General features: G+C 42.9%; 1 protein-coding gene across 1 annotated transcript in view; it reads right to left on the reverse strand.

Moving 5' to 3' along the window:
• Window positions 1-4,654: 4,654 nt before the first annotated feature.
• The window catches only part of LOC134047740 (glypican-5-like), a 330,546-nt gene continuing 307,646 nt past the window's right edge, over window positions 4,655-27,554 (reverse strand). Inside the window, exon 9 of the mRNA XM_062499109.1 lies at window positions 4,655-4,857. Within this exon, the coding sequence (XP_062355093.1) occupies window positions 4,655-4,857 (203 nt within the window). The remainder of the gene's footprint in view (window positions 4,858-27,554) is intronic.

A 27,554-nucleotide genomic window follows, 5' to 3' on the forward strand; every position in this document is an offset into this window, starting at 1 on the left:
TCTATATCAACTGATTCCCACTTTAAAATGGGTAGACTGCTTATCAATTCTCAATAAAAAGCTGAGATCCCTCTGACACCATGCTAGCTAGGAAATTTTGACTGTAAACTCTGTTTAATATGAAGAGTTCCATTCAGGAATGTAGGAACTTTCTGGATGCTTTGTCCTACTCAGTATCTCACTTCAATGTGTGTTTCAGCTCCTTTCACTTGAACAGACCTTGCTTGAATCTAGTAATGTCCAACACTGAATATCTCAGTAAATATGGGCAAAAAGGCTTGCCTAACATTAAAATCAAGTCTGTAGGCAACATCCATTAGGACAACATGGAGAAGACTCATACAGGATGAGAGAGTCAAATTTAAAATTTTTCTGTATGTTGCAGTCTTGGTATCAAAAAGGAATAGGGCTATTTTAAACACAGATCTGATTTAAGAGATCAGAGAGATGTGAATCTCACAGCCAGATACCCATGCACAGAGCCTCTGAAGTCAACACGGCTGGACAGTATTATTTGTGTGCCTTTATCAAGCTCTGACAGACATTTTTACCTCAAAAGGTTCATTACTGAGAGATCAGAATCACAGTTCCTTATGCAATAATGAAGTTGCACTAGAAGAGAGGGCACAGCACTGGCAATGTGCAAGCCAGAAAAAAAGTGGGAGAGGCCAGACTGTGTAAAGCATCTAAACTGCAAAAAAAGCCCAATTCCTAGCAGGTGGCTCTGAAGTTGTCTGAAAGTGCAGTCTCTTGATTCTCTGCTGCTCTTTGCCTGGCCAGTCTCCAAGAGATGATTTGGAGAGGTGTAAAAGCTGCTTGAAATCAGCTGAGAACACTGGGCTCAGGGCTCAGAGCAGCCAGCTGGAGGCTGCCGTGCCCTGGCACCCTGCAGCCACTCATGCCTCTGGCCACCCACACTCATCCTCCCCTGGTGCTTTCACAGCCAGGAAGGGCACTGGAGACCCACCGACCCGAGCCTCTTACAGGAACACAGAATCTGAAGAGCAGTGCACACCAAGAACTTACACTGTGCCCATGGCAGCTTTGTCTGATTTGGTAAAAAGCCTGCATGACTCCCAACAGAAAATTGTACATTGATTTTACTCACAAATGCATGACAGCAGTTACTTTCCAATGCTGGCATTCACAGATGTGGGCACAGCAAAATATTCAAAGTCATAGCAAAACAATAAACAATCAGAAAGCAGTGGCTAAATGTAATTTGTAACTGTTAGGCGAGGCTACATCAATGCTCTTAGACTGATACCTAATTTTACACTGAGATTACATACACAAGTTCAAAAGTATTTTGAATTTAGACCTTTGTAATTGCACCATAATTAGAGTGTCCTGGGTAACAAACTAAAACTTTGTAAAGCAGGTATCTTATTCATCTGAAAACGAATGCTTGTTTTATCTGACACAGCCAGTTGGTCTTGCCTTTGCTGGTATAGATGGTTTGTTTGATGGAAACATTAGTTTTTAAATATGTAAATGCAACTGATCCTGAGGGAAAAAAATCATAAACCACCAGTAAAAATAAACTGCATTGCCCTTTAAAATGGCCCTACTTTTGATGCTCATTGTGAACATATTGCACACTGGTTTGACCAGTACTCTTCTTAACAGTGTAGAAATGTTTTTGGATGAAATGTATTAATTGATGTAAAGCCCTCTTCCCTCATTCTGCAGCAAGTTGTGTCTATCAAAATATTGGTTGAGTCCAATGAAATGAGTTGATTCTATCTCACTCCACCATCTGAACTTGTGTCTTGTTACAGAAACTTGTAAAAGGTTATCTTGTTTAGCTTGAGAGATGAATACAAATATTCACTGACCAATCCCCAAATCCAAACCCTTGATTTTTCAGAGGTTTCCGTCCAGCAAAATTATGACATTTAGCAACAAGAAATCAGCCCCTGGGTGAATTACTGCATACTTGCCTCCTGCAGGGCTTCTGCAGCTCCCTCTGCTGCAGCTGAACACACGGCTGGCGAGATCGCTGCTAAAACCTTTTCCAGAACAGACCTCAGAAACACACCTGGCTCTGGCTGTTCCAGTTCCCTCTCTGCAGGTGAGCAAAAGCTGAAAACCCCAAACTGCCCAGCTGACATCTGGCAGGATCAGAGCCCAGCCCTGAAACCTCTATCCATAGGAATCCTGATGGGCACTTTCAGTGCCTCAATGACGACTGAGCACTTTCAGTGTGAGAACACTAAATCAGTAGTCTGGCTGACAAGCATCAGACAGGAATTGCTCCACTGAAGCTGGAATGCTTGGTGTGAGCTGAGGGGGCAGATGGTGAGTGTGAGCACCCGGGGCACATATCTGTGTGAGCATGGAGAGCTCCTGTCTGAATCAGCCTTCACAGTGCAAGATTCTCTAAGAGTGCACAGAGTCCTTCCACTGCACAGAAGATGGGACCTGCACACCTCTGCGGGTAAAAGCACTTTTCCAAAGGGCACTGAAAATGAATACAAGAAGCAGCATTTTAAATTATGCTTCCATAGACTGGTGCAGCTCACAAACCCTGGAAAACACAGGACAGCATTTAAATACTTGTGGGAACTGATCGGACTGGGAAGCGCTCCCTAGGGATATTACTATCTTTACCATTGTGAAAAATCAGAGTTAAAATATAAAATACTTGATGCTAATATAAGTATCTTCTCAATTTTATCTCCTTGTTTCAACGTTAAAACTGAATTATCTTTCAGAAAATTTAGCTGCTGCCACTTTGGAGATGCTGTCTTTGCAGCTGGGCGCATCCATGGTTCTGATGATACTTTTCTGTTATAAATATGATCTAGGAACCAAACTAGAAATGAAGCTCAGGCCCCGCCTTTGCAAACATGATTAGACATGTTCACTGATACTGTCTGGAAATGTGCAAGTGTAGTGAGCCTTCATTCACTTACTGCCTGCTGCTTCTGTGCTATTGTCACCTCCTGTGTGGTGACACCCAGCAGTAATCCTGTCCCATGGCACCTTCTTTTGAGTCAGGCTTCTAGAATCAAAGTTGCCAATAAAACGCCTGAAGTTGGTTAGTGAGATACAGGGCTTTTCTTTTGAGTAATTGCAGTGACTGGGTAACGCCAAGTACCAAAGAGATGTCGTACAAAAAAAACCAGTGGCAAGTGTTTTACATTAAATCTTACAAAACTGTACATAAGAACAGTCTACAACATGAAAATGGCTATTAAACGGTTGTAATAATTATGAAATGCAGTAAATGTAACAATTCTAATGTTCCATATATTTATCATATTAATCACTGTATCCATACAGTTGCGTTTGTATACATATATTCAATGGCACTGTAAACAGTTGCTGGAAAACACACATTAACTCTTAACCCATTAGAAGTTATTATAGTACTTTTTTTTGTCCAAAAAGTTAAAATGCATCAATGTATCATTGACTTAAAAAAAATAGCCTTGTAATATAATGCACATTTGACATTTTCCAGGGTAGCAATCAAAATGAAGCATAACAGAGAATGTTCTAGACTTCAGAATGTTTTACATTTACACCTAACGTGATACAAAATTTTAAACATGAAATGTAATTAAATAATACACAGTTTATGAAATGGTTGATTTCAGAGATCCATAGTACACAAAATCTAGTTAGTGTCTAATTGAAGTTCCCAATAATTTATATCTCTGGGACCTTTATGGAAAACTTAAGTTGGTTTCAACATAACATCTCATAGGCAAAGTAAGTTTGAACTGAAATTTTTTTTCCCTTCTTTTTCTGTACAGAGCTGCATTCAAGTGGATAAAACATTATTATGTTTATTTATGTTTCCCTTTGCTGGACATTCATCCAATAAGCCTTGAGCATATGCTAAAGCATCTGGTAATGACATTTTGTGGGGCAGGGAAACTCACTGTCTATGTCCCTCAGTAAACAAAGTGGCTTTATTTTTTTCCACAGTTAAGGCAACTATACTGATATATTAGACACACCATATGTTTTTATGTTGCTTCCTACAATCTAAACAATAAGAGTGAAAAAAAGTTTCAAACATGCTTTGATCTTCTTGACCACTCAGGAATTTCATCCAGGCGGTGGAGAGCACTTCACCGTACAGGGGAGCAACCTGGTGCCTGGGCTGGTGGGAGGTGTCCCTGCCCATGGCAGGGCTTGGGACTCGATGATCTTTAAGGTTCATCCCAACCCCATAATATTCTATGAATCTGTGAACTGTAGCACAGCTTGTTAGCTGTTCACTAAAAATAAACAAAGTATGCATTGCCTTGAATTTGAAGACTGACCATTCATATAACTTACCAGAAAAATTAAACAAATAAACAACAGCCTGTCAGATTCTAGCAAACGAAACTGATAGAAACAGTAACACACACATACACAATTTCTGTGTTTTCAGTTATTTCTACCCCATAACTTAAGCTACTCAGACCCTTTTGATCATCCTCGATGTACCTTGGGTGGGCTTTGCCAAAGGCTATCTGCAGACATTGTAAGTGATGACACTAAGTATCTGCCAACTCCAGCATTTTACTTCTTATTTATCCTAACAAATCACATCAGCTAGAGAGCCATTTCCATTTGTTTCCAGTCGGGTAAGGCTGCAGGTATCAATGACAGTGAACAGGAGCACTAGCACAGCATCTGCAGGGCAATGCAGCTACAGGGGACAGTGCCACAGAACTGCCAGCGCTGCCAGAAGAGCAAGGGAGGGACTCAGGGCTGGGCTGCCCCCATTTCCAGTAACACTGTGTTTGGAGGATGACTTGACAGTGCTTGTAGTGGTTGTGGTGTCAATCCTTTTCATGGTTGGTTTTGGTTCATTTCTGTTTTCTGGATGGGTTTTCTTGTCCTTGAGTATATCTGAAAACATGAAAGTAAACATGAGCTTAATCACACATCTTTTAAACGGTGCTCAAACATATTTAAATATTGCTGGAACATGTTGTACACCCATTCTGAACAACTGAAACATGGATGGAGACTGATGGGGCACTTGCACTCATATTTTAGCTGGGCTCAGCATGGCTGCTCTGTCCTCAGCACTCACTGTTCTGCTCAAAAAGTTTTCTCTGCCTGCCTGGCTCTCCTTGGCTACTCATAGACACAGCCTGAGCAGAATAATAGGTATTCTGCATTGTAGTGGCTCAGAACCTGATCTTCTCTCACAGAAAGTACCTTCAGTTTCACCTGGGCTAGGAACCAGCTCATGCTTTGAAATGTGGTGTTAGGATTGAGTGGCTTTGTAAGACAGTGTTGCAGTGGAACACACCTCCCAGGCTGGTGGGCTGCTGCAGGAGATTGCATATTGACTTAACAGAATCCCAGAATGGTTTGAGTTGGAAGGGCCCTTAAAGATCACCTCGTTCTACCCCACTGCCATGGGCACTTTGCACTATCTCAGGTAGCTCCAAGCCCATCCAACCTGGCCTTGGACACTCCCAGGGATGGGGCATCCACAGCTTCTCTGGGTACCGTGTGCCAGGGCCTCAGCACCCTCTGAGTTCAGAACTTCTTCCTACTGTCTAAGCTAAATCTCTCCTATTTTCATTTAAAATCACAGCCTCTAGTCCTTTTCACTGCCTGTGTAAAGGGTCACTCTCCCCCCTTTTTGAAAGGCTCCTTTAAGCGCTGGAAGGCTTCTCCCTCCAGATGCATTTTGAAGCAATTCATGGTTTTTTTTATATAAAGAACTGGATTCAGAAGAAAGTAGGAGTAGCCCTTTATTGCAAAAACATGGATTTTTTTTTAAAGGGAGAAAATAATAAATCTTCAGTTATGAAGACATTTCCCAGTTATTTGCAAATATTACTGAGACCATACTGCCCTTAAACCCTCTCATTGGCAATATGGAGAAACTAACAAACAAAAAGACTACTTCATCTTTCTGAAGGGATGATGATTTTATAGTCAATATGTAAAAGCATACCTGAGTGCTCAGAAAGAACAAATGCCTACCTGGAAGAATTTATAATTAACAATAAATGCTCAGGTCTAAGTTTAAAGGATTTGTGTTACTGATGAATGCAGTGCACATACATAAGAAAGCGAAAGGCATGGATTTGTAATGCAGATGAAACAGCAGTCCAATCTTAAAATGAAAACTCTGAATCACAGAAGCAAGTTCCTGGCAGAAAGTGGAAAGATGGAAAGTATTCCAGAAATGTAAATGTAATCTGAGATCATTGTCTGCATGTCAGTAGTTCTGAACAACCATCAATAAATTCACTTGATACTAAAAATGAGCTATTGTATTGGGAAAGCACATATTATTCTTTTGCCAGAATAAACTGTAAAAGAAATGCAACGAATTCCTCCATTTTACCATAATATCAACATTAATCCCGGAGGAATGTGTGATTCCTACACCTGACTCAAGACGGACTGCAGTGAAGGGACAGCAGCTGGCAAGGCATATTTTGGGAAAAGGGTATTCTGACATTGTGCTTGAAATTCCTTATGGCAAAGTGCAGGCAGAGCTCTGCTGTGATTCCAACTTGCAGTGGAGCTCACAGGAAGGAGGGGGAGAAAAAGCATGCTCGAAATGTTTAGAAAATATCAGTATTCTGAGGACATTTGAAGAAAAATGGACAACCTTCAGACTGTCATTAAAGTAAATTAAGAATAAATCATGGAAATACGTGTGTTCTGACACTGCCTCGAGTCCTTTCCATCACTGTCACTCTCCTTTGCAGCTGCAGTAAAGCACTATTTCTCTGCTGCCTCTTACCCAGCCTGCTGACTTCAGCTCTCTGGGGCCAGCTGATTAAATTAAGACCTCACTCAGGTAAATCCATTCCCCTCTTTCAGCTGGCCATGTCCAGCATTGTAACTTGATTGGCGTCTATAAATCGGGCAGACTGAAATGTATTAATTCGTTTATTTTCTTACTATTGACTTTAACAAAAATCTAGGGTAAGATTTAATGCTATCAGGGAGACTGTTGGTTTTTAAAAGCTTTCCTCTCAGTGACTGCTTAATGCACAACATAACAAGCGTTAAATAATACATTAGAAAATTCTGCCTTTATCCTTTCCAGGGGAAGGACTCCATTCTGAATTCTCTCTCTGTCTTCACAGCAGAGGATCTTCTGATACTATTCATGGCCAATTCTAATTTGGGATCTAATTGTGCAAAACTGGCATTTTATTCAAAATGCTCTGTTTTCTCCTTTCTTAAAAATAAATAAAAATAGCTTAACTTTCAATTCAGTTCAAAATAGTTTTCAATCCTTTATTTGGTCTTTAAGGCACAATTTCAGCAGTATAAAGATATCCTATTTTATTGCAGTTTCCTCAGAGTTCCTGTTGCTTACTCACTCCACGATTTTGGCTGAGACACTCTGAGTTACATGAGTTTTTCCTCTTAAATCTTCTTCTCTGAGTCAGAGATGTTCAGTCTACTACTGACATTCAAAGGCAAAAAAGTACTGATCATGCTAGGAAAGAAAAAAGTGCTAGTGTGAAGACTAGCACAGAAATGAAACTTCAGTCTCAACACAGCAAACCCCAGATGTTCAGCACCCACGAATCCAGCCCCTGGAGTATGACTTCATGAAACCAACCCACCAAACCCCACAGCTTTGGTTTGTTCTCCTGTTTACCTTCTGTGTTTTAAAGGTTTTAGGGTTGCCCATTGGAAGATTTCTCCACCACTAGAAACTTACTTCCACCATCAGTCCCTCTGTCCTTTCCAGAAATGGAGTAGTTAAACTCTCTGAGGGCTTCAGCTCGCCTCAGCCTGACAATGGGATGGCCTTGGGACACTGGCACACAAATATTGTTCTGTGCTGTTTATTTACCTCTGCACCATGGCGGAGATACAGCCACTGCAGTAGTGGCTGTGCTGTTCCCTCATCCAGGCTCTCAGTGAGAATATTCAAATCATGCCAAAAAGGGTGCTTAGTGAAGGCAGCTGACTGCCAAAGCAGCCTTTGTGAGCAGCCTTTCGGGACTCCTGCCGAGGACAGGGTCTGCTGGGGTCACTGAAGATGGCTCACAGTGCCTCCAGGCCTGAGATTACAGCTCAGTTAGTCCAGGGGATTGAGTCCACTTCCTTAGCTGAACTCTCATCTGCCTTAACTGCTGCTAAACTCGCATCTTGACACTATAAACACAACATGGAATGAAAACGACTTGACCTCGCTGTTTAGAGCGTTCAGGATTATCTTCACCTCCGAGATGGAACCGCAGATTGCTGCCCAGTAATGCACGTGCTGCTCCGACCGCACCAAGCTACTCATAAATACCTCTGTGGATCAATACTGTTCCTCAGAGAGACCAGCTTAGGATGGCAGGAGAACCAAAACTGTCACTGATAGCTAATTTAGGAACAGGAAACCTCCCCTATAGTGAGGGCTGATTATGCCTTTCAAATGCATTCAATGAGTTACATGCTAAAGTACACCTGAATCAGAGGCGGTAAAGATACTGGGGCAAAACAATGCCATTAAAATTTTTTAAAGTTATTACCAGGTCATCCGACAGAAGTTCAAGTCATACTGGCACCAAGGTTCCCTGTTTTTAGGCCAAATTATTTGCAGTTTGCTACTGCCAGGGATTATGAAACATGTAACTATTTATTGGTGTGCTCGCACACTATTGCTGTCTAGTGAGAGGCATCAGCAGGGTCTGCTTTAATCTATTCGTATTTCCCACTGTCCTGCCAAGGGATGAACAAGTTCAGCTATTTAACAGAAACCTCCTTCTATTTCTGTCCTTCTCTTGATCTGATTTGTGCTCAGCCCTTTCTCAGATGGTAAATGACTGGATCTCTGCTCCTGAGGCACTGCACTCGTGACTGGCCAACAGCCTGCTGCCTCTAAGGCTGCAGATCCTCTCACCAGATAGGGGTACAGCCCCTGCGGGCAGAGGCTGAATAAAAACAAACCAGAGAGATTTGCCAGACCGGTCCTGCTGATGTTAATTACAGCAGCCTGGTTTCTAGTGGAGCGGGGCACTGCCAGCAGAGAATCCATGCTCATCAATCCACCGTGCCCACAACGTGGGGATTCTGGACACGTTTCTATCAGTTTTAACCAGGAGCTGCTGGAGAGAACTTCCAACCCAGCTATTTGGGAAGACAAAAGAAGCAGAGACTGTTTATTTCTGCTTTCCTCACGTTAATTACATCAAGTCAGACCTGTCCATTCTTTTCTAGACTTTCATGCAAACACTGTGCTTCGAAAAGACAGACTGTCAGCAGCTACGATAGCAAATTAATGCCTTGGTCTTGAATGCTTCATCATGGGTGTAATGACACTCATAATGCAGGTCTGGAGTGAACTGGTCAGCACCTGCAGTTCCTCTCCACATTGGAGCTCAGCTGCTTGATACATTTCCCTTCGATCACAGGCTTGGGTTTGGCTGACAGCTTCATAAGAAAATTAAAGCTAGGTGCAACTTGGTGGAACAGGCTCTTAAATTACAGTAGATGCTGCAGTGTTATTATTAGCTTTTTATCACCTCGGGTAGCAAAAGCTGAAATTACTTTTACATATTCAAAGGAAGAAGCTCTGAAATTGCAAAACAATGCTGTCGCCATAAAATGTACCAACAATTTCCAAATAATCCATTATCTTGACATTAAGACCAGCACTAATTATTTCCAGTTACAGCTGCAGCAGACAAATGGAAACAGGAATGCTGTGGAAATGGGAATGTGAGAACTCCTTAAGTATGATAACTCGTGATGCAATTCTCCAAAATCTGGAGTCCGTTATTGTCTGTGTAATACCAGTCAGTAAAGGTGGGTGTAATGTATGCTTTGTGGAGCCAGAAGAAGGGAGCAATGAACAGCTCTGTATGTACTGTTCTATCATTTTCTATTTCATCCTGAGAATGTGGTGTCCAGAGAAGTCTTTTCCCCACACACCTTTTCATGGAAACCTGGCGTTAGGAGGAAAAAAAGAAAATCTTTAGTGAGAAAAAGAAAGAACTCTAGGAGTTTCAAGTGCATAGACCACTCTCCCCACTGAACTCCTGAGAGGCATTATGTTCAGACCAGCCTTTCCACAAGATCTGTGGGACAAGATTATAGTAAGCTAATGTGTCTCAGTTTGAATCTGATATAATTTAATTTCTCTTTTTAAGAATTTTCTTTTTTTTTTTTTTTAAGAATGAGTGGGGGGATAATCATAAATTGGGACCAGGATTATCTATGTCCAGGTTTTATTTCTATATTAAGCTCTATGATGTGTGTGTGATCTTTGGCAGATTGCCATTCCCTGTGGGCTAGTGAGAGAACTACTTTCTTTCCTGCAGATTTTGTACATTCTGGATACAAATTCTTCCATCTGAGAGCCATACCCACTCTCCTAAAGAAATAACATTGGCTGGAACTTTCAGGAACTAATTCAAATGCAATAAAGAAAAGTCAGGAACAACCATGAGACAGTTTGAGGTGTCAGGTGCCTAGAACCCACACTTACATGAAATGGCAGCTCCTTCCCCTTTTCCCAAGCAATCTTTTTGTCCATACACATTTGAGTGCAATATACACATGCATAGAGAGAATGGGACATTATCTCAGCTGTCCTGCTCTAAGGAAACCTGTCACTGTATGTGTTTGGCTTTTGATACACAGTGGCCATAGCAAACCCTGCGGGATTTTCAGGAGCCACAATACAACTGCATTAGTTCTGTGTTTAAAAGTAAACCCACACTTAGAACTGCTTCAACTCCTGCCAAGCAGGAACAATCCATCTTTTCCTTAGGAAGAAATAATCTAACCTAACAAACCTTGTGTGATTCAGCAGTACTTCCATTAATCAATCAGTCATTTGCAAGAAAAGGTTTCGTCATTTTGTTTATATTGGACTATTCTATTTGTTAATATGGGACTTATTCAAATGCAGACAAGCTGAAAGTATAAGCTTAAAACATGCCAAACATCTTTTACATTTCCTGGAAACATCTGTTTTTAGTCTAGTCCTAGGCACATGTTTGTGGTTGCATGTTTATGCTTGTTTAGCTTGCCAGATACCGCGTACGTAGTGCAGGACAGCTGACATGATATCCTGAAACACAGCATGGAAGTATCTGTAAAACATGATGTTCCCAGTAAATCTGTGGAACATTCGTTGTAACTTTCTTGTAATAAAAAACTCAAAAGCCCTGTGACAGCCGTCTGCCTTCACTGTATGGTGCAATTAATTAGCTAAGTTTGGAAATTGTGTACATGCCTCACTGGCAATATCAGGAAGACTGAGAGCGATCCTGATGCATGCCTTGCATGCTCCAATCTCCTATTAAACTTAATGGGAGTTTGGGGGGATGCGAGGAATGCAGGGCTGACCTTTATGGTTAAAGATGAATGTGAGCTCCAGACTTCAAAGATTAGGTGCCCCTGCCAGTCTGGAGTGAGCAAGTGATCAGCACGCCAAGTGCTGAAGGCATCTGCTAAATATCATGCCACAGCTCAAAGCTGTAATTAAGAAAAATATAAACTGGCTCGAGGAAGAAAAATATTAGTAATAATTGAAAATGCTTTGGCTGTTGCTTTTGTCCTGATGATCTCATTAGTTTTGGTTACAGAAATAGTTCTCACACTGGCTGACGTGGGGCATGCTTTGTTTGTGCTCTCCTTCTACCCACATCTTTCCCAGTTTATTGCTCAAGACAAAGGTCAAATGGAAGGCTTAATTAAATTGTATGTGGGGAAACTATAAACTTATTTTGGAAGGGAGAACAAAAATATTTAAAGCCATCCTAACTCCTCCCCCCAGAAACTCTTTAATTTCTCAGGAAGAAAAGGAGCATGTGTTATTGGCACTCTTTCCCTTAAGGAGAAACTGCACCTTTTCTGGCTTCAAAATTTACATGCTACGAATATCCAACCTTTTCATAACCTGCTAATTGTACTTGCAATTGACATTTGTAATGAGGATTTTAATCCAGCTCTGCTGCTCTAAACACAGAGAGCTCCATTTTGTAAAAGGCCTGGATATGATCTTATACTTCAGCAGTTTAAGTTCAACTTACAGCCAGGATTGGAAGTTCCCTTCAACTTTGCTTAACTTTAAACAGGACTTGGAGCACCAAGAGAAATACTATTACCCACCTGCTAAGCTAGGCACATGTCTATCAGCCCTCAGGTCTAGAACTGAAAAGTAGTTCTGAAAACACTCGCAGGTCTACCTAGGCAGCATTTACAGTTTCTCCACACCATGAGAAGACAACCATGTAACTTGAGAGTAAGGTCAGGTGTGAGTAGGCTGCAACCTGTGTACAGCAAGGCCAATCCCCAGGAAGTTCAGGCTTCCTTGTGCCAGGCTACAGCCCCAGCTGTGTTCACACACCAGTGAGATTCTCAATGCTCCCAGGCAGCTGTTGTCCAGCCCTAGGGGAAGAAGGATTCTCTAGATCCTGCTCCATCTCCAAAAGCCCTCCATGGTTTGTGTTTGTGCAGCTGGCTGTGCACACCAGCCCTGGGAGGTGGAGGATGCTCTGCAGGTCTGCTCTCCTCAGCCAGACCTTGCCAGCACCAGCCTGTGGGATCACACCGAGTGGCAGGAGAGCAGAGAGGAATCTGCCAGCTGGGGCAGCACTGGCAGATGATACCAGGGCTCAGACCCTTCTGTGAGTGATTTACAAGGGGTGCTTGCACCCAGGTCTCTCGTGCCCTGTCCAGTCAGAGGAGTTGTGCAGGGAGGGGCATCTCAGCTGGAAGCAGGCTCTGCTTGGACTGCCTGGGTCTACCCTGGAAGCAAACTGGCCCAAAATACACTGGAAAGAACTAATCAATTAACTAACAGGGTGTCAGCCAAAGGAGAAGTGATAATAGAAACTGCTCTGTGCCACTGCATGAGATGTGTTCATGCCTCCCCAAGGAGATAGCAGCGAGGGTCAGGAGCATGGACTGCTCTCTGCTCAGGGAACCATCCTCTCACATTTTAGCATAAGCAGATCTCTTATCCGTAAGAAGCAAGCAGGAGAAAATCAGCCACTGCAGAACTCCCCTCCCACCACAGGGCTGGGACTCAGGGCAGAGCCCTTTTAGCTCAGCAGCCTTTAAAAAGAGGCAGGGAGAATTCAACACAGACACTGCAGGCAGCTTGGCCAAACCTGGAGTGAATGACCACAACTCACATCAACTTCCAGCATGGCAGCTACAGGAAAATAATCGCAAGCATCTCTAAAAGATATCTGAAAAGGTCTTTTCACCCTGCAAGCAGGCTGCTCTCATCATTCCTCATTCTTTAAAATCTAGTCAAATTCCTCCTGTTATTCCCATTGCTCCCTTAGAAACTTGGGCAGATACAATTCCTGCTTTAAGATTCTGAAGTCACCAGATCTCAATGGCAACAGGGAGGCTTTCAAATGCTTCCTGTATTTCTGTCACTTCTTGAGCAGCCATAGAACTTTACATTAAAAATCTTTTAGAGATTTTAGAACCTCTTAGAGAGGTTCAAATAGGATATAATAATAATTGATGTTTAATTATAAAATAAACATTGAAATCACCTCAATCTACATAGCATCTGATTACTTTTAATCTAGATGATAAAAAGGATTAGTTGCAATGCCAAACAATAGTTCTAGTCTTTATATCAATCACTAGGATTTTTTTTTTTTATTGAATCTTTCCAGGATTTAATTTCACTCAGAACTGAAATCAAAAGAAACTGTGGTAAGATATTATCCTGTATTAATCATTTTAGCCTGAACATCAGGAGTAGTACAGAAAAACATCATGGCATTAGGCTTGTTTCAGCTCTGGTATGGGAATCTTAAATTATCTTTTCTTCTGCTCTAGTCTGGCAACTCTTCAGCATTGCACATCCTCTATTTCACATTGCTGGTTTATCCAGCCGGCCAGAACCCCAGCTCCATCACAGCTGACAGTTACTGACAGGGAGGGTGATTAAAGCCATCACTCTGCTGAGGAGCTGCAGCAGCAAGAACATGTTTCATATGAAAATACCAAATGGCTTAAAAGCATTATCTTATTAGCAGCATGCAGTGAAACTGATGAACCCTTATCACAGTCAGCAGGATGATGAATACCCAAATCAACACAAATGGAAAGGAGATATACAACCAGGGTAAAAAATAAACTTTTCTAATAGAAAGTCTTACAAAATGAAGCCCCATCCATTAGGGTATGCATAAGGCTATGTTCTGTCAGTTTTCAGGCTGTGGGGCAAATTAAAGGAAGGAAATTCTTGTTTGGAGCTGGCAACAATCCCTTTCCCTGCTCTGTTTTTGTAAGGATGTGAACTGCTCCCTCCAGTTTTCATGGAGTCATGTACAGCAAAAGCACTAGACTGAGCTGAGCAAGTCTGCCAACATTGGTACATAACAGACTGAGGTCTACAAACCCATTTTTGGGGGGTAAAAACACTGCTCAACTTCACCTTGGCCAGGGTTCTCTCATTTGGCCAAAAGGAAAAACACTGCTGCCATTAGCCCTCATGGGCTAAACCCCACTGAGGCATTTTCTCCATCATGAGAAGGCTAAAAACACCATTTTGAGAGTGATAAACCCTGCACTGGAACCCGAAAGTCTGGCCTCTCTCTACACTGATGTGCTCAAGCTTGACTGCCCAGGTGACAGCAGTGACAAAGCCCAAGGTCCTTTTGCAGGTACCTGTGCATGGATCCAGTGGATCATGCCAAGAGGCTTAGGGTGGGTGGGGGTGAGAAGTGCTTCTTTTTAAGGAGGAGGAAGCTGCAGACGTGCAAGTGTCAGGGTGTTGTTGGAAGTGTGTGGAGAGCAGTGGGGACCCCAGATGAGGGAATTCAGTGGGCCCTGATGAGCAGGAAGGATCATCTCTGCTGCTTCTCTGCACAGAACTGGCATGAACATACACAAAGCACTTCTCAGGTGACCTAGCAGGAGGCTTGACCTTCGTGTGCTTCCAGCCAGCTAAGGAAGCTTTGACAGGCCCTCAGTCTGCTCTGAGATGCATCACTTATATACATTTTCATTACTGCTGCTTTTTTCTGTCACAGGAGCTCCAATAAAGGGAAAAACCCACTGGAAGTTCATGAGAGCTGACACCATGTGCTGCGATGGATCTGCTGGCACTGCTATGCTCTATTATGCAAATACACATCAGTGGACCTTGTATAACATAAATTACGTAAATACCCATGTAGAGACTCTTCAAGATGCAAATTATTTGCCTGTTGTTTGGAGATAATAATTAAGATCTCTGATGTGAACCTGTACTTGTGATTGCTGTGGAAGTTGGGCCAGCCTGTGGATGTCTAGGCCTAGCAAACCTCATTTCAGAGGTTAAGATGCAGATTCCATCTTGCTAAGAAGAAATTTGTAGTCAAAGTTGACTGTGTCATGATCTACTTAAGCCACAGGTTATAAGAGATCCTTGAATTCACAACTGCAGAAGGGCTCTGTAAGATCCCATGTGGAATTTAGGTTTACACTTGTTCATTTGGGATTATGAAGGGTTTTCAACTTTTAGATTAAGAATTTGAATTTTACTTGACGCACGCCAAACATACACACGTCTGCGCAATGGCAGGATGGTGGGGGTAAGGGTTTGAGTGCTGGTTCTCCAGCCCTGCAATCTGCTCCTGGCCCTGCCTGAGACCTGGGTGATAACCAGCACAGACAACCTGGACTTTGGGCTGGACCGTGAGCTCAGGTCTCCAGCCTGACACAGCAGGTAGAGGTCTGCTCCTCAGGGCTCCCATCCAGGAACCAGCTCAAGCAGTGCTGTGGTTCAACCCCAGCTGGCACCCGAGTACCACACAGCTGCTGGCTCAGTCCCGTCACTATCTCTGAGGGCAGGAGAATTAAAAAAAAAAATCTAAAAAAGTAAACCTAACAATCACTGTAATAAAAAGGAGAGAGGAATAAAACCCAAGAGAAGTCAGTGATGCACTGCACAGTTGCTCACCACCTGCTGGCCAATGCCCAGCCTGTCCCCAGGCAGTGACCACTGCTTCCTGGCCAGCTCCTCCCAGTTTATACACTGGGCACGTGGCATGGAATCTCCCTTTGGCCAGCTGTCCTGGTTTACAATACAACATACATATTCTATTACCATCTCAGAAGGGTGATCATCCTTATCTCTGTGGGAAGTATCTTCTGTTAATGGGCCATTCAGTCCTACTGTATAACTGATAAGATTACATCATCCCATTGGGAGATGCTCCAGCCAGGAGGGCGAGCCAAGCCTTTCCTACCTAGATAAAAACTGAGGTTTAGAACGCCAAAGGCAGCCTTTTTCCACTGGATTCCAGATGAAGAACCAGGTTTTTAGCCACATCATCGCTGGACCTTTTGGAGGAAAACTGCACCAACACCCTGACTGAGAGGGTATCAGGTTGTATTCTGACTCTGTCAGTGGTTTTATTTTTATTATTGCATGTATTTTGTTTTTTCTCTTTTTTTTTCCTCTTTCCTATTAAAAATTGTATTACTGACTTGAAGTCTCACTGGTTTTGCTTTTCAAACCAGTACACCAGCTCAGGTCAGGTGTCCTGGTCATGCTCCCTCCCAGATGCCTCTGCACTTCCTCACTGGCAGAGCATGGGAAACAGAGAAATCCTTGACTCAGGGTAAGCTCTGCTTAACAACAATCAAAACATCAGTGTCTTATCAACATTATTCTCATCCTGAATTCAAAACACAGCACTCTACTAAGATGAAAATTAACCCTATCCCATCTGAAAACTGGACAAGCAGTTAGATTTTTTTTTCCCCAGAGAACACTCAGTATCTTGAATTGGTCTCAGTAGGCCCATTCCTGTCATCTGACATCTTACAAAAATCTAGGCCAAGTAATACATCCTTTGCTGGAAAAGAAAACATCACAGACTATCTACTTGGGTAAAGAATTTGGAGAAACTAGGTTTTCAGGAATAGTAAAGTGAGCATCTGTTGGACTTCATTAAATTCTTATTTAACTTGAGATCACCTTTGTACCTCAACTGTGCTCTTCCTGCTTGAAGCAGCTTTATCAGAGCAGCTTACCAAGGGCATCTTTCTGCTTTATAACTTCAAAGAACTTTTATTCAGAGATAGCATGTGAGGATCACATGACTGGAGCTAGATGATGGAGAAAGCACTGCAAACTAAGGTAGCCAGGAAAAATGCCTAATTTAAAGATAGATTAGAGATCTGAAACAAAGATCCAAAAAGACTGGTGTGCTACAAAGCAGAGACAGCAATTTCTGAGATAGGTACAGACAGTGCAAGGTGAATGGAAGAGTCTTTCTAACCACTGCTGCTGGGTAGTGTTCCCTGAGCCATGAAAAAGCAAAGAAACTCAGAAGACGATTTGCAACCATTCAGTTTTCTTTAGTGGTCTGTGAAGGCTCTTCAGGACATGGAGAGTAATTTCTGTGCACCTACAGTAGCTAAGGCTGTGATCTTGACTGAGGCATTCAAGCATTCTGTCAAATCAAAAAAGTGAAGACACAAACAATGGTAATTAAAGGGCAGCAAAGAACAACAGTGGACATTTTAACATTCAATTAAACCCCAACGTTTACTGGTATCTAGAACAGTTACCAAGTTACCAGCCATCCATAAGGTTGCAGTCAAACCCTAAACTAGAAACCCCACAGATTAACAGGCCTCTAATTACAAATTTACATTAGAACCATTCAATGTAATCAGAAGAGACAGAACCGATGATTTCATGGAATCTTCTCCACCTGACTGCGTGTGTATCCAAGTCTGGGATATGCACTGGGACATCCCTCTGTCACTGACCTGGTGCATTCAAGCACTACAGGCTCCTGACATCTCCAAAGCTGAAAGCACGTCAAGGCTGTTGTAACAGGCAACAGAAATATTCCTGTAATGTGTCACCCAGCCGTAAGAACCCCGCAGTTCTGCCATGGGTATTCCAAAAAGCAGAAGATATTGTGAGAGGGACCTTGCAACACTCAGAGCATTTTATTCTAGCTAGGGAGTGGGAGAAGAGAAGGCAGGAGAAGATACAATCTTGTATCTGTTTCTCTGCAACAAATTGTTGCGCCTCACTGAATATCAAAAGACAGTTTAGTTCTGCCACTGACAGCAAATGAAAAAAATTGCTGTGGAGCGACAGTGGTCACGCAACTCTGTGCAACTTTAATGGAACTAATAATATAGTTTCATTGTAAAATACCAAGCCTTGTTTGTGCAAGGATTACTGTAGTATCTTCCCCTAGGAGCAAAAAAATTCCTTCTACATGGGCTGATGCACAATCTCTTCCCCATGCCACATTTCCACCAGCTTCCATTAAAAAATTAGAAGCAAACTGCTTGACTTGAGAGTTACAATCCTTACACCAACGTACATTTGAAACTGGACTGGGACAAAGGCCTTCTGAAGGTTGCTCTGGACTTTACTCTCACTATCCAGTTACACAGGGATATTTTGGTAATAGGTTTTGCTTAAAACTGGCATCTGTCAGAGAGAAATAATTTTACCAAACTGTCTCCAATTAGTGTGGCAGAGCATGGGCAGGCAAAGAAGTGGAGCCCACTCAATCAGGTGTCCCCCTGTTCAGGCAGACAAGAAAAGGAGAGGCAGAGGATGGTGAGATGGGCACATGGTGACAAACAGGAGACCAAAACCTCCAACTGCACTGAAAGCGGCACAGATGTGAAGGGCCACAGGAAAAGCCCATCAGCAGTGAAGGGAAGACCAGGAGAAATATGATAAATGGTTCAGGGTGACAGAGGACACCACAAAACCAGAGGTATTAAATGCCTTCTGTGCCCTGGCTTCGCTAACAAGGCGATTGCTCAGATTCCTGTGGCTCAATCTGGGGAGTGAACATTCCCAGGGCAGAGGAAAATCAAATTAGGGACTGCGTGCTGGCAGTGGGATGAGGACCAGCATTAGGGCTACGTAGGCAGCTGCCTATGGGATGCTGTGAAAACCCTCCTGGTGATGGTTTTAAACCCCAGACATGGCACACAGGGTGGGGTTTGTCAGAGCTGACTCTGGCCTGGGACACTAACCCATCCTAGAGAAGCTTCTCCATCACGGTTTTCAATCTTCCTATGAGCCATTCATTTTGATGAATCTACTCCATGCAAAAAGCAAATGAAAATGAAGTATTCAATCAGCTTGTGACTAAATTTGTAACTATCTATAAAAACCAAGGGTGAACATCTTGTAAAAAGAATATACACTGGCAGCTATTGCTGATGAAGTGCTATCGATAGGCATTAAAGCTGCAAATGGCAAGGTGCTGGCAAAGTGAGAGGAATTGCTGCAGAAAGTAAAAAGCCAATCTGTATGATGAACAGAGTGTACATAAAGTACAGCAAATTACCAGACACACAGCCATGAGAGTACAGAGGCATGGGAGCTGATTAAGAAGTCCTTGTGAAGAAATCTTGAAGGCTGGCCAGTTCCCCCTAATTCCCTGGCAGGCGCTGCAGCCGCTGAGCCAGTGAAAAGAGCACTGTCTGTGATGTGAGCACACGCAGCCGTGGATTACAGGAAGATGATGGATGTGCCATACCATGGCAAATGGCTGCTTGGAACTGCCACCCCCCCTTTCAGAACAATCCTGCTTTTCAAAGCCTCAGCACTCGTGGCTAGATGCCAAAGAGGGAGACTTGAAAGGCGCAGCTCCCGGGTTTCTCCGTGAGGAACACGCCGGGCGCGTGGCGGGACGTGCCGTGCGTCACCGGCACCTCGGGGTCACATTTGGAGGCTCTGCTGCTGGGGCTGTGCTTGCTGAACACCTTACCCTGTATATCTGTAACCTGAGAGGGATGTGATGGCCATATGACCTCAGAAGCCCAACAGCTGCTGATTTTCTTTAAACCCAGGAGCCTGATTTGTATTTGTTTTTTTTGCTTCCTGGGTTTTCTCAAGACATTCCTTATTCCTATTTCCTTCTAATTAAATACAACAGAGCCTTCTTTAACCTGCTAACTATTAAAAAGAAAGTAGTCTCTGGTCATTTCAAGATCCATAGAACTGTTTAGACTGGAGAAGACCTTTAACACCATGAAGTTGGATGTGTAACCCAGCACTGCCAAGTCCAACACTAAACCCTGTCCCTAAGCACTGGGGCAGGAGCTTGGACTAGATGACCTTTAACAAAGGTCCCTTCCAACCCAAGTTATTCTATGATTTTATGAAAATATGAATTGAGTACTGTTAACAATGACTTGTGCCAATGAAAAATTAACTGGGCTGAATTTGATGTAACTGAAAGATGAGCTTGGCTTAGAGTCACAAAAGGACAGATTAAGCTCAGGGTTTGTTATTGGAAGACTATTCTCTCCTTTACCAGCTCTCCAGGAAAACTTCAAGGCAGCAAAATCACAAGCATGTCTAAAAGCCTGATTTACCTGTCCATTTGATAATTACCAGTGCTTTACTTCTTCCCTTTTCTGAGACAGTCTGCTTGAAATGAAAGCTGAGTAGGCAGAGGTAGCCTGGTAAAAAATTCATTACTGTCTTCTTGGTTACCTATTGAAAAGGAAAGACTCCCCCATATTGTAAACACGACTGCTTTAATTGGGGATTCTGGGTGCAGCAGCAATGGAAATAATCAAGCATGCATGAGATTATGATTGTTGAACTTTCATCAATTTACTTCATTGCCCTACAGTCAAAAACAATCGGAAACAGGCAATCACAAACATCAGCCAAATGCTATTCCAAGGGTGTGTCTAAGTAATCTGTCTTGTTTTCAGACAACCCGAGTGTCTGCAACTCCCATTAAAATCAAGACTTTGAACTGCATCTCCAGGAAAGTCCCTCGCTGGGGCAAGGTCAGGGAGCACAGCTGAGCAGCTTTCACTGCTGCACATCACCAAAGCAAAGCAGCGGCTGCTCCGTGCCCAGAAACACCTCCAGGTGTGTTCCACTGCCTCTCCTGACAGGGCACACACAGAGAGAAACGAGTGCCACTTGTTTCAGCCAGCTCAGTACCTGGGACAGCTTTCCTCGGAGAGCCCGTCCTGCCCTCAGCACAACCATCCCACACACAGGATGCAGCACAGGTTAATGTCAGCATCTGGGGACGTTTCTGCTCTTCCTGAGTGGACTGGAGGAAGAAGGGGATTGTGGAAGAGAATGTGGGAATGCTATTAGGATGGGAGGGAAAGCTGCAGCTGTTTTCTGCACCTTCCAGCATGACCTGTGTTGTGGTCTAAATCAGCATGGCACAGTCAGCTGGGATTTTCTTTTAAAAACTGCATCTTGCACATGCAGCTGAGGGGCTTTTCCACTTCTTCACATCCTCCTCCAGTCACATCTGCCAGCCTGCCAAGCACTGCTCAGCACTGTGTGTACCAGGAGAGCTGGGTTTGTTCTTGCAGGGCTCTGAGCGACGAAGGTCAAAACATTTACAGGCGTAAAGTACTTTTGACTCAAGTGTTACTGTGCTCTCATGTAGCCTTTAAAACCACTAAATTAAACCCCTGTTTTTTTCAATAGCTCTGAAGTTGTGCTGCAAGTGTATTATGTGACATCTGAAGGAACTCCCTGTAAAATGTGACAGAAAATGAATGCAACTAAACCCAAACAAACCCCTGCCTCACTCCCAGAAACACCATATCTTTTACATCCTGGAATTCTTCAGTGGCTGAAGTCATACTTCAGTTGAATTTCCACTGTTTAGGTAAAATTTATGATGCAGCAGCCAAGTAATTTATATTCTTGTTCGTTATGAGATTCCTAAATTCTGCTTTACTACAGATGGCAGCCGCTGTACTATATTCTATCATTTTCCAGTGCAAGCTTTCCTTTAGAGTTAAGACATTCAGATGAATCACATTTTCTTTGCATCTTTTTAAAATGAAAGGTTTCCTTGTCTCTGTAATTCCCACTCCCCATCCTCCAGTTTCTGTTGCTCTCACTCTACAGAGACAGATTGAGATATTTATTCCCTTACTTAACAATGAATAGTACAACATATCAGTGAAAGCCTTTCTGAAATCAATGAGACTTTTTATGGAGTGTGGTACTACCCATTGTGAGAAGGAGAGTTTCAGTTTGGCCTGAAGAAAGATCCAAGATGACATAAGCTGGAATGAATAGAGTTACTCAGCACTACAATACACGTGTTAAAGAGACCTGGGCAGATGGAAAACCATTTCAGCAGCTGCCAAGTGTTCTGACCCCCTAAAGCAGGTATAAAGAAACCCTGGCAGTTCTTAAATCAAAGCATGACTGTCTTGACAGTAATCTCAGAATAATCAGTGGAAGAGGTAACTTTTTACATTCCTAAAAGTCTTTCGTTTGAGTCTTAACAGATACTACAAACAGCAAATATGGCAGCACTCCTGGGAAGTATCATTCCCATTTTTCAGATGAAATAACAGACATGAAGTGGCTAAAATGATCCAGGTGGAGGTCGCAGCAGAAACCTGCAATGGTCTTCACAGTCAGCACTGTACTTCCATCCTTCAGTCCAGAAACTGGTGCAGCCAAATGTGGCCATTTCCTAAAAGGCAATTTACTGTATGTCTGAAATCAAAATCGAACTATAGGTGATGATATATTGGCTTTCCAGCCTACAGCTCACATGTAGCTTGTGGTTCTTAGCCCACAGTATCTGATGAGGGGTTGGATTGTCTTTGTTCTGTTTGTACAGTCTGATCTAACACCAGGGCTCCAGGAATATTTGGATCATTCATTTATTGTAATTAGCTAGGGTACCATAACTGAATGCCTGTCTAAAAGCAGGATGGGCATCAAAAATAAAAACTGTAGAATGAATAATAAACAGTAATAATCAGATGTGATGACAGGAGTACAAAACAGCTGCTGCTCTTGTGAGGTGCAGTGCAGTCCAAGCTGAAAGTATCAAAGCAGAGTTACAGTGGAGAAAGCTGTCAGCAAACAGACATGAAACAGTGCAAGATGAAATAGCCTTCCCCAAATGATGCAGTCTACCAGAAGTTTCACATGTGATGTGATACAGTTTATCATATGTGATACAGTGAAGGTGCAGTAAACTCAGGATTTCTGTGTATGGGTGTGTGATCTGGGATTTTAAATACTTCCCACAGTGGAAATGAACGGTACCAAACTCCTGAAGCACAATTTGATAGACTTACTACAAATGTCTCTTTAATTCAGACATTCTCAGCACCTGTGAGAAGTTACAAAGCCATCTAACCTGCCTCTAAAAAATAAAGGTATCCAATGACAACATATGCCTCAGCATCTGGAGATCACGCACATCAAACCTGGCTTGCACAGGCTGACAGGCAGGAGTTTGCTTTTTATCCCACCTGCTACACTGTTAGATTATTATCCTTGAAATACACTGAATGATTATGTAAAGAGAACGTCATGCTTGACCAAGTATACAATGCAATTAACATTTTAAAGCCACTTTGTCCATGTTTAATCATACTGCTGTCTTCATCTTTGTCCCTGTTCCCGTAGTGACCAGTATTTATTTACTCATGTCTCAGTTTGAGACACTCACTCCAAGTTTCTGGAAGGAAGTGAAGATTCTTTCCTCAGATATCTCTAAGCAATTTTCTTTTTCCTCTGACATTTCTGGCTTTCTGCACATCCTGATGCTTCCCCTGGTCTAAGTGCTATTTGTCCTGTTTGCTCCAAACACTTCTGGGTTCCCTGTGTGCTCCCTCTCTGACAGGGAGGGCCCAGCCTCAATAATATGAGTTATATAACCTTCAATAACCCTGCCAGCAATAACATGGCATAGGAACAGAGCTCAGCCTTTTTCTGGGACTGGGTGTCTCTGCTGGAGAGCACTGTCCTGGCACTAAGGGACCTTCATGGACTGCTGGCATGTAAAACCTTTACACCAGCCTTGCATCCTGAACAGGAGAGTGTGCTGATCAATGCACAAAAATATTGAGTATCATCTGTTCTAAAAGACAAAAGATGGTTAAGCTTTAGAGGGAGGCTTTGCAACCCCAAAGCTCTTGTTCATATCCCTTCTCTGGGGGGGAATGGAATGGCTTTCCCCATATCCACACACTATAGCAGGGACTGCCATCCTGCACAGCCACAGGCTCTTTCTGGCAGTAATCAGCCACTGGAAGTGAAAGAATTCATTTGTACACGTAGAAATGCAGCATTAGGAATGTGCAGTAGCACGCAGAGCAGTCATTTCAATTTTACTTGTTTATGTACCTCTTGTAAAAATAATCACTTATGGTCATTATAAACCTGCTCGAATGTAAATCAAATGAACAAACCAGTACATTACTGCTGTCTGCTCTGCTCAAGTTTATTTGGCAGCTGGGTTTGTCAGCACTGTCAGAACCCAGGTAATCAGTCACCCACAAACAAGGTGGGGGTGAAGAAGAGGGGGGTGCCACACTGAGGTTGGGTATGGAGAGTCAGGGGTTGCTTGTCCCTCTCTGTGCAGGAGGCAGAGTGGGGCTGTTCCTAGGATGCCTTAGGATTTTAACTTTTGTATTTTTCATGTATTTGTAAACCTGCAATTCTTTAGTGTGTAACTCTAAAGCTACATATCCTGTCAGCTACTGTTCTCCCATTTTATTAAGAAAAAACAATTCCTCTCTAGGCCTGGGAATCAAGGACACCTCACAGTCTCAGGCCCCAAAAAGTGTAAACAAAAGTGAGTTGAGGGGAGCAAACTCAGGGTAAATGACTTCATTACCTCAAGCTGTAATTGGAGAATTAAACCCTGATATGCAAATAGACCAAATTATATATGTCTGAAAAACTCATGACCATTGTCCATTTTGGATGTAGTCCCTTGGAGAGGCTTCATCTGCCCTTAATGTACCTGATGGCCCTACATTAAATATATCCACTTTTATCCCTTTAATTTTGTCTGGCTGCTGTTTCTAGGTAAGCCTGAAATAGGCATCAGTTCCATGCTTCTTTGCACTCCAAAAGCAAAGGAATTACAGAACTTCAAGTGATACCCAACCCCATCCCTTGATAATCTTCTCAATATGCCCTCCTAGGTGACTTCACCCAGTGACAAAATGGCAAACCAAAGAGAGAAGAAAATGTGGGGAACAACGCCCGAATCAAAAGAAAGGCTTGATGGAAAAATCTTTTCCTTGAGACTTCTGGCATTTCAAAATATGAATTACTTATTTTTACTGGAGAGCTGCCTGGAATAATCTGGGGAGAAATCAGGGCCTGTGACTTGCTCCAAGTTAAAAACATTGTTGAGAGGAAAGCTGAGGGCACTTTATGCTTGTACCCAGCAACTTTTCTATGCAGTCTGATAGGTATCACATTGTGTTATGCATGAGCACAAAAGAGAGCACAGAGGAGCCCACTCCTTTAACAGAACCTCAAAAATAAAAGAGATTTGAAAGGAGACTTATCCCCCTCTTGAAGAAGTCACTTATCAGTTCAAAAGAGTCCCTGTGGGGAAATAAACCTTCAGAATCCTCCAGTAAAACGATCCAATGCATTTAATCCTTCTTGAAATAAAACATAGGGTGCCAAGCAGGAAAAGAATGTGGACGACAGGGAGGAGAAGAGCACATACCAAAATACCCCTGCCAACAACCTGGGCTGTGCCCCAGCATGATGAGCTCCCTCTGACAAATCTTGGTGGGTTTCAGTTTCCTATGGCAATGTGCCAGCAGGCAGAACATCCTCAAAACAACCACATTATTGCTGATTTATCTCTATCAGAAATACAATTTGCACCTTGGTCTGGCTCAGAAATGAACACATTTGTAAAGCAGACAGAACACCTCTCAGTTCTATGGCCTTTAAGGAAAGATGTTATGGAATCCTGCAGTTCTCTGTATTCCCTGGGCAACATCCTGAACAGTGGTGTTACCTGCTCAGCATCCAGCTCAAAATGAGTACAGACAGGTATTTGCTCTCATAATTACCATGTGATAGCAGGAATTATGTTCTGTCCTGAATCTTCCATCTCCCTCCAGAGCAAACCTGCCTGGATGAAGAGCATTCATCAGAAATGAACTGATCTGGAGTTTGACTTGACATCAGTGCTTTCCTCTCTGGCAGCTCACACATCCCTTTCCATGTGATGGGATCTGATAACTCACACTGGCACAGTGTCCCCAGGGCTCAGGGATTCATGGGATGAGATCTGCGTGTGCACAGCAGAACACAGCACACACCTCTGGGCAGTGGCACTGGCAAGTGTCACCCTGCACAGTTCCACACTGCCAGCCCAGGTGAACCACACAAGGGGGCTGCAGCTGCAGCTGAGAAGCCTCACTGCTCCCTCCCCTGCTTACTGCCATCCCTTTTGGGGTTTATTTGTAATTTCTCATGAAGGGCAGCACTCTGGTCATTCTCTCACAGTCTCTGGGCACAGAGGTGATGAGAAAAGAACCCCTGTAAACTGGGATAGCACCATCTCAGGGTGATGTCTTCTTCAGTGCTGGCTGGGAAGCACAGAAAAGCCAGGCTGTGAAGGATCTAAAGGGTGCTGTGATAGACCTGCTTTCGAAGATGACACCTCTGGTAGAAAGAAGCTGTGACCCAGCATGGACACGTCACCAGCAAGGCCACAGAACACGTGCAAAAGGACTGGAAACTTGCTCTCCCCAGAAACATTTCCTGTACCCCCAAACACTGCCCTAGACAATCAGACTTCAAAACAATTCTCCAAACAAACATCCCCAACTGGCATCTACTAAGAAAATCAGCCTTGCAAGTCACCAGAGCTATTTCAAACCAAACACTGAACATTTCAGGCACATTTAAGGAACACTCCTCTCCAGCCTGCTCAGGAGTGTGGTGACAGGGAGTTTGCTGGACCCCAATTCTGTGATTCAAAACTCCTGCTCTGCTTTGCTAAATGATTCCACAGCAGCACTGAAATAAAGCCCAAACTCTCCCAACAATGTGGTGGACATTTCAAATGAGGCTACAGGAGATGTGCTGTGTCTCACAGGTCCTTCTTATGGGTGTGGATTTTGGGATCAGGACAAGTAGGGCACAGCCTTTGGCTCGGCCAGGGGTAGCTCCAGACACAATCTGGCAAATCTGATCTCTTCTGGATCCCACTGCCAAGCACTGTGGAAGGGATTTATTTATCTTCTTCACAAGGTTGGTGAGGGAACAAAATCACTGTGTAAGTGTAGATGCTACACTGACAAGTTAACCCAGTTACTTAAGTATGTCCTACATCCTTCTGCATAGGAAACAGATTAATCCTGAGGGACTGACACTGAAAGGTTTCTATGAACTAATCTTTTTCCTCCTTAAAAACAGAACAGAAAAAGCACAGCTGAGATTCTTGGTGTTTGGTGATGATTGATGAGGGTCTTACTGAATCTCCCCCCAAATTTTACATGTTAGCATTTGATCAAATGGTTACTTTTCTATACTAATAGGGGATAAATTCTGTAATTTTTGTTGAAGATAATTCCATATGTAGGGAGGTGGAATTCTTCAAAGCTTATATCAAATTTGTAAGAGGAAAATCACATTTTCCAGCAATTTCATAAGCCTCAAGGAAATTTGGAAAGTTTGATGCCTTAAAACTTCTGTGTTTTTAAAAAACAGAGAGCCTTGACAGGAAAATATTGTTGCAGCATATTTACTATATGTAAATAGACCTGCTAGCTGAGAAGTCTTAATTATTTTTCAACTGAAAGCAAACATTCATCAATACACCAAAACATTGCATGGATTTGATTCTTTGTTGTAAAACACATCAAAGTGA

This window comes from Cinclus cinclus, chromosome 10 (assembly GCF_963662255.1).
Source record: "Cinclus cinclus chromosome 10, bCinCin1.1, whole genome shotgun sequence".
Lineage (NCBI taxonomy): Eukaryota > Metazoa > Chordata > Aves > Passeriformes > Cinclidae > Cinclus > Cinclus cinclus.